Source organism: Temnothorax curvispinosus, unplaced genomic scaffold, assembly GCF_003070985.1.
Source record: "Temnothorax curvispinosus isolate PA1 unplaced genomic scaffold, ASM307098v1 QBEX01009403.1, whole genome shotgun sequence".
NCBI classification, from domain to species: Eukaryota; Metazoa; Arthropoda; class Insecta; order Hymenoptera; family Formicidae; genus Temnothorax; species Temnothorax curvispinosus.
Window position 1 is genome coordinate 36,532 of NW_020219183.1, and position 7,434 is coordinate 43,965.

At 47.5% G+C, this 7,434-nt stretch overlaps 1 protein-coding gene and 1 pseudogene across 1 annotated transcript; both read left to right on the forward strand.

Annotated features, from left to right (window-relative positions):
- The first annotated feature begins 592 nt into the window (after nucleotides 1-592).
- LOC112458968 lies at nucleotides 593-916 on the forward strand (annotated as a pseudogene).
- On the forward strand, nucleotides 840-7,389 carry LOC112458967 (single-minded homolog 1-A). The gene is made up of 9 exons (XM_025022827.1): nucleotides 840-850; nucleotides 1,595-1,776; nucleotides 4,697-4,758; nucleotides 4,884-4,973; nucleotides 5,082-5,258; nucleotides 5,343-5,527; nucleotides 5,611-5,717; nucleotides 5,835-5,988; nucleotides 6,123-7,389. The coding sequence occupies exons 1-9, from the start codon at nucleotides 840-842 to the stop codon at nucleotides 7,165-7,167; spliced, it is 2,013 nt and encodes a 670-aa protein (XP_024878595.1). The 3' UTR covers nucleotides 7,168-7,389.
- The last annotated feature ends 45 nt before the right edge of the window (nucleotides 7,390-7,434 follow it).

A 7,434-nucleotide genomic window follows, 5' to 3' on the forward strand; every position in this document is an offset into this window, starting at 1 on the left:
AGTCTCCGGCGTACAATAATTTCCATGTAAAGTCGGCGTTTTAAAATAAACTTCCTCCATCTCTCTCTCTCTCTCTTACATTTAAATAAAAAATTATGATATAAAACAAAGTGATTTTAATCATTTTCACAATTTCATGTATATATTTGTTATTTCGCAATTTACAGTAATTCTCTTGACGTCGGCGCGCGGCCGACGTTTTCGTTCATTTTTCAGTTATTCGAGCAAATCCAAGTCGCGGTTAGCGCGTTGCATAATAGTTTCCGAAAATTTCTCAAGCCCAGCCGAGCGACAGTCGCGAGTCGCGATCCGCGCGCAGAAACCGCATGCAGAAAAGAGAGGTAAGACGGTGCAACCGGTAGCGGAGGCGGTGGCGACGATGGTGGCGGTGGTAGAGGTACCAGGACTCCGCGCTCTCGATCGTGACCTGCGAGCGAGCGAGTAAATGCAGCGGGCAAGCGTAAAAGCGAGACCGCGGGATTAAGCAGCGCGGAGGAGGTGGAGGAAAGACCTCGGTGCCGCGAGCGAGTGCGAGAGGAGGACGGAGAAGCTTGGCGAAGACTCGAGGTAGTAGGTGGATGAAGAGGAGGTGATGGCGGTGAAGGAGGAGAAAAAGAAGAAGGAGGAGGAGGAGGAGGTGGTGGCGGCGGCCGCGCGCGACGTTGGTGGTGGTAGGAGAACCAGCCTCCGCCAGTCCATCCACGTGTTCAGTGTGGTTGCGCGTTATGACCCGGATGTTAGATCGTAGCCGCAGTTTCGCGAGAACCTGCCGACCCGGATGTCCTCCCGCTCGTTGTCCACCAGTGCTCGACCACTGATGTCTTCCTGGCCACCGAAATATGTTCAATCGGTAAGTTACGGCCGTCCCCCCGGCACCCCTCCCTCATCGTCATCAACGTTGTCGTCGTCGTCGTCGTCGCTGGAGTTGTCGCCCCCGTACTTTGGCGAGGACCACCGACTCCTCTCTCTGAATGCGCGATACGACGCGTCGCGCGTTAAAACTCACCCCGAGGCTTTCTGCGTCTTTACTCTTCGACCGGATGAAACTTGATAAAAATGGATGTTGGTTGCGAGAAATTGAATGGAGAACCGACCCAGACCGCACAATGTCCAAAATCGGGACGTAAGACGTCTTAAGCCCATTCTACAATAGCCGTAAAAGTATGTTTTAAGACGTAAGCAGTAAAAATTGACCAACTACAGTCGATCATTCTTGGATTGTAAAAATCCCATTAGTCAATAGCTTACTGCTTACGTCTTAACGCATACTTTACGCTATTGTATAATGGGCTTTATATCTCGATTATGAACATCGCGTTGTCTGGGGATCGGTGATCCTCGCGCCGATTCAGGGGTGAGTGCACCCTCGCGACGTCGTTCCCCGCCGAGACGCGCGGGCGGGTGGTCCCGGAGGACCGCGGAGGACTCGGGCCGCTCCTCGCTGAAGTACGAGATGTCACGGATCCCGGGATGTTGAAGTGGACAGTGGGTGCGACCACCAACGATCTCTCGCGAAACGACACCGGGACGGGACGCACGTGTCGCACGTGCGTGTGCCGCGGCAAATGACGGTAACGTCAGCGTGTGCTTGAAGGATAGATGCGAGCAAGTCTACGAAAGGCGCCAGCAAACTTCGAAGGGACCTGATAAACGCCGAAATCGCGAATCTACGTGACTTACTGCCGTTACCGCCCTCGACACGCCAGAGGCTTTCCCAGCTGCAGCTTATGGCCTTGGTCTGCGTGTTCCTGCGAAAAGCCAACTACTTTCAGCAAGGTATGGCGAACGGCGAGCATCAGAGAGAGAGCTTGCCCACGTATTTAAATTTTAAAGCTCTCTCTTAGTGTCTCGAAGTTGCAAGCGGATTCTCTTCGCTCAGCAAGTTTTTATATGAAAAAGTTGTTCATAAGATTCTCAACTCGTAATGTCGGAAGCGACGCACGATATTTTTTATTGCCGAGAGTTTCTCGAAGTTCTAAAATACTAAAGTAATACTAATATATAGTTTAGCCAGTATTACTAATATATGGTAATATTAAATAATAGCCAGTCGTAGAATTTTTTTATTTTTTTTATTTCTTAATATGTATTTTTAAAAAGTTACTAATGTTAAATACTGAACGTTTACGATATCGATGATAATATCCACAAATATTAATGTTAAATTAATGTTGGATATCAAATTGATATAATGATTTCAGAATAACTATTATCGAGAATTGTTAAGTTACTCGAAAGTACGGCTTATATATATACCTGCGTTTAACATCGAGGAAATTGCGATATGATACGCACGTCGCGTCACACCGAGTTGCAAACTTGTTACTATAAAATAAAGAATGGTGATAAAGCGAGTCCCATCGGCGTATCGCGATTACTATATCTTTACAGTAATTCACATCCATCGGCCGAGACTTCAATGCCGGCAAGCGCTCGTGCCATGCAATTCCCCGCGTCTGTACTCTGATATTTCAGCGAGCGCATTGGTACTCGGCGTACTGTGCTATACGTAATGATCGGGATGCATTGTACCGACCATAAAACACGCTAAATTGATGTTACTGTTGCTTAAGGATTGTTAATAAATTTCCATCGGACGCAAAAATGCCCTGACGGACAATTCTTGATTAATAAGTATATAATCGGGCATAAGTAATAAACCTAATAAATCTTGCGATTATTGTTATTAACAATATCGGTTTTTTTACAACAAAATATGCACGAGAGATTAAAATCATTGAAATTATATCTTAAATGAAGAATCTTGGAGAGTTATCTCAATAATATGCGATGTGAGAAAATTCATTATTAATCCCAAAAGGATTACTCGATGAAAAATGATTTAAAAACAGTTGATAATTAAAATGTTAATCTAAAAATGAGAATTATAGAAACTTTGTCGATATTTTATAATTTTGGTATTACTTTATCTCGCTGAAGAGTGAGCATCTTGTTACTTGTAGCAAGTACTCGTAACAAGGAAACATGCAAAAGCGGAGGTCGCAAAATGTTGCCGTTTGATTCTGAATTTTATCTTCTCGATACACAAAAAACGTTCGTTATTATCGTTAGTCGAGGATTCTTTGGTCGCTCTTATATTATCGATTAAACGCTCTAATCCGAGATATTTGCCGAATTTAGAGAATCCGCTTTCGGTTCTCGATCTCTCTTCATCTCGTCGGCCGTAATCGGCTGGTGACCCGCTCAAACGATCCGCGCAAAGGAGAATTTCTATTCAGTTGCGGGAGTCGGCCGGGTAACCCGGCTGTAAGCTTCTCGTAGACAGAGGGAGAGACGGCGGGGAACGCGGTATCCCGGTGGATACCAACAACGAGAGAGACTCGCAGGAGAGAGGAGAGGAGAGGAGAGGCGAGGCGAGGCGAGCGCAAAGCAAAGCGAAGCAAAGCGATGCAAGAAGGCAAGATCGGCCGGCGCGCGTTCAAACTCAGCGGAGTCTAAGCGCGAGTTCCGGGTGATCCGCTGACCTGTCGGCCTTTGCAACAACACTCTCACGCTCCTGTAACCCACACTCCTCCTCCCCGCATCGCGTCCCCCTCTCACTCTGTCTCTCTCTCTTTCTCTCCTTCGCTCTCTCCCTCTCGCCCTCTTTCTCCCTATCGTTCCTCTGCCACCCGCCGCAGCTTCCCTTCCCCTCTCGCGTTCTTCTTCTCTCCGTTCTCCTCTCTGCTCCCCTTGCCCTCCTCCTATCCTCCCCCTTTCTAGCCGTCTCTCTTTCTCTTTTCCTCCCCCTCTCTCTCTCTCTCTCGCGCTCATTGTCTCGCGGTATCGGGTACTATAGTCCCATGTAGCGCCGTTAGTAAACGCTGCCGTGCTGCATTAGCATACGCATTTTTCCTCATCCTTCTCTTTCTCTCCTTCGTCTCGCGGTGCATACCTTTTTTCTCCTCTTTACTTTTTCGGGGAAGCTCCTGCGAAGAGGGTGGCAAGCGCGCGAGCAATCGCGTGAAAAAGTACGAGATTAAAATGGATCTCTCTCTTTCTTTCTCTGTCTATCTCTCTCTCCCTCCCCCCTCCCTCTCTCTTTTCGGTCCGTTGGAAGCCCGCGCGCGTGCCCCGAGACTATCGCACGTAATTAAGACTCGAGACACAATGAGGCGTAAGAACAGCATCCAAAGAACGAAGAATCGATACGCGCGGCCTAAGAAAATCTAAAGATAAAGAGAATAGAACTAAAAAGAAACTGCACATTTGAAAAATAGCGAATTTAATTAGCATTCTGACGGAAGGCGGCATTCTGATGACCTCGGATCGATGATACTTTCCAACCGATCGCTCCGCTATTCTTCTACTAGCCTTCCAGCTATTTTCTTCGCGTTTTCTCAGATTCGCGTTTACATTTCTAGGACATTGGTCAGGAATGCGGCTGAAACAACAGCTTTTTTTTTACAGTTCGCGATAGACATACGAGCTTATCAAAAGCGTTCGCACGTTTTCACGTTGCATAAAATAAAAATAGAAATAACGATTCTCGCCTTATCGTACTATTGCTGACAGTAAACCCACATTGTACCATACGTATATGTTGATAGCGATTTATTTTTCTCTTGCATGACAATATACTATTTTGTTTCTTCAACAAATGCTACAATAAAACACGTAATATTGATTTATTTGTTCTTTTAAATGTTGTATTTTTATCTTGATAACTTTGATTCTTCTATTTTTTCCGTTTCAGCGTTGAAAAACTGCCCGTCCGAGTCCTCGAATATTCCAACACCCAATATAGGATTTTCAAAAGTAATTATTTTAAGTTTATTTATATATTGATCACTTGTAATTATTTTACGATCGTATCTTTTATATACATTTATATCTGCTATTTACTACACATTTTTGGAATACAGTCCGTGCGTCTTTTCCAGGCGATGTCCGGTTTTATTATGATGATGACGCAGCAAGGAAAATTGTTATACATATCAGAAAATGCGGCAGATTATCTCGGGCATTCTATGGTACAGTAATTTTATATAACGTAGGCGACAGTTTTTGTAAATGTTAAAATGCTAGTAGCATTATTGTCTCTGAGTCATCACAATCGTGATAAGACGAAAGATTTTCAGGAGGATTTGCTTATTCACGGGGACAGCGTGTACGACGTGATCGACAAGCAGGATCATATGGTCGTGCAAAATCAGTTATCCCGAAACAGTCCGATTCCCAGCGACAGGAGGCTGTTCCTGTGTCGAATCAACGTGTCGAGAAATTCTCGGAGGCAGCTGCGATTCGGCGATCAGAAGGTGATTAAAAACCGCTGATTAACTTTGTAAGATATCGTCCACTTTCCATACGGATACCGCGGCATCGTTCGTTTCTATTCGCAGGTAATTCTCGTGGAGGGTCACTTCCTGCCCTTCGTTCCCGTTTGCAATCGCAACGAGTTCGTTTTCCTGGCGTCGTGCACCCCGGTGGTCCTGCCGGAGACCCGAGAGAGCATCGTTCAGGGCGCGACGAATATCTTTACCACGATTCACTCGATGGACATGAAATACCTGCATATCGATAAAACGTAACGTATAATACGCGCCACTGATAAGTTTAGAAATTCGCGTTGCCTAAGTTCTGTTTTCCTGGAGGTTTCTTCTTCTGCAGCGCGGAAAGTCACCTGGAGTACACGCGCGCCGAGTTGGTCAACGTATCGTGGTATAATCTACTTCATTGGGATTCTATAAGGACCGCCTATTGCAAGCATCAAACCGGTAATTACGCTACGAAAAATTCTCTTGATAATAAAGAAAACGAAAATCCTGCGACAAGCCAAGCTAAAAAGATTTCTTTTCCGTGTTCTGATTTGTTCTCTGTAAACTTGATTTTAGTCATCCAGTCCGATCAGGAGCGATCCACCACCGCTTTACTGAAGCTACAAAGCCGCTCCGGAAGGTGGTTCTGGGTCCATTGCGTGCTGCAGGTCAAGGACACCTCTGACGAGTGTCAGCATCCTATAATCGTTTGCACGAATCAAGTGCTCACGTACGTTTACGATTATTTCATTATCTCTTTTAATCGTTTATTAAATTATGAAATTTTCTATTTATCTAATTAATCGGTAATGTAATTCGCTCGAATTAGTTTCGATAACGTCGCGCAATATACAATAATTACAGCGACAGAGAGGCCGAAGTAATGCGCTCCAGTTCATGGCTGTACCAGTACTCGTCTCAAACGAAGTTCACCTACGGGCTCTGCCCCAGCGGTCAAGGTCGCGGTACCGTTTATCCCTCCGCAGGACCTCCTACCAATCAAGTCCAGGAATACGTTCGGACATATTCCAACGACACCACCGATACCCAGCTCTCGCCGTCGCTTCACTCGGACCGATCCGAGACGGAGTCGCACGGTGCTTCGAAGATCGCGCAGTCAACGGATTACCCCAACCGGCGGCTTCTGCGGGACGACGCGGAGCCAGTGGACATGTCGATAAGCGGCGCAGAGCAGCACGAGGGCAGGGGCGTCCAGGGCGCGATCTCCGATCATCAGCAGCACGTCCTGGACGACGCGGTCAGGTACCACCACAAGCAGTACCATAAGAGCTCGTTGCATCTGGCCGGCTATCGGGCCAAATTCGTGCAGTGTCACGGCACGCAGTACGCAAGCGGCTGCGCGGACGTGCTGTCGGTACCCGGCACCAAGTATTATCTTACCGACCTCGACCGGGACTATTGCTGCAGCGCGGAACGGAGCGGCCTGTTGCTGCACAAGCGGCTGCCGACAAAGGCGTTGCTCGCGCCGCCGCCACCCTCGATCGCCACCGCGACGGCCGAACCGCCGCCGCCCGATACCACCCCCCTGGAAAACTGGGGCACGGCGTGGTCGGACGCGCTGCAGAGGGTTCCAGACGTGGTACACCAGGACCTGAGCCCGTACATCACCACGCCGACCACGCCCGTCAACACGCCCGACTCGGACACGCTCGGACACCCGGAGGCGCCCATCTTCAACTTCGACTGGGCCGGCACCGAGCAGCACGTGCCAAACCTGAAGATTACCTTCCATCGCGGCAGCACCGCGACGACCACCACCACCACCATCGGCCACCCTGCCGCCCAACCTAGGAAGCAACATCAGGACACGGTGCAGCCCATCACGCTACAGTTACCACGTAGGAAGGGACAGTCCACGGAAAATGACAGCAAGGACTTCCCGAAATGAATTAGAAAATACGTATAAGTCCGAGGGGGGGGGGGCCATACAATAAGTTTAGAGGACAGTAAAAGAGTACAAGAGTAGGGAAAACCTATAGTTTTCCACCTACAGCCTTATTTTATAGTAAAAGCTTAGAAAACATCCGATACCAGTTAGTTAGTTAATAAAAAGAAAAATCCATGTAAGAATCTAGAAGAAATTAGAGACGAAAGTAGGGATTAGTATCTATGAATCGACCGGAAATGTGTGAGTGTGCGACCGAGGGGTCGTCGT

What these genes read in the sequence shown, in the direction of transcription:
- LOC112458967 (XM_025022827.1), top strand. An exon ending in CCAATATAGGATTTTCAAAA is followed by an intron (nt 4,759 to 4,883) that starts GTAATTATTTTA and finishes CGTCTTTTCCAG; the next exon opens with GCGATGTCCGGTTTTATTAT. An exon ending in TGCACGAATCAAGTGCTCAC is followed by an intron (nt 5,989 to 6,122) that starts GTACGTTTACGA and finishes CAATAATTACAG; the next exon opens with CGACAGAGAGGCCGAAGTAA.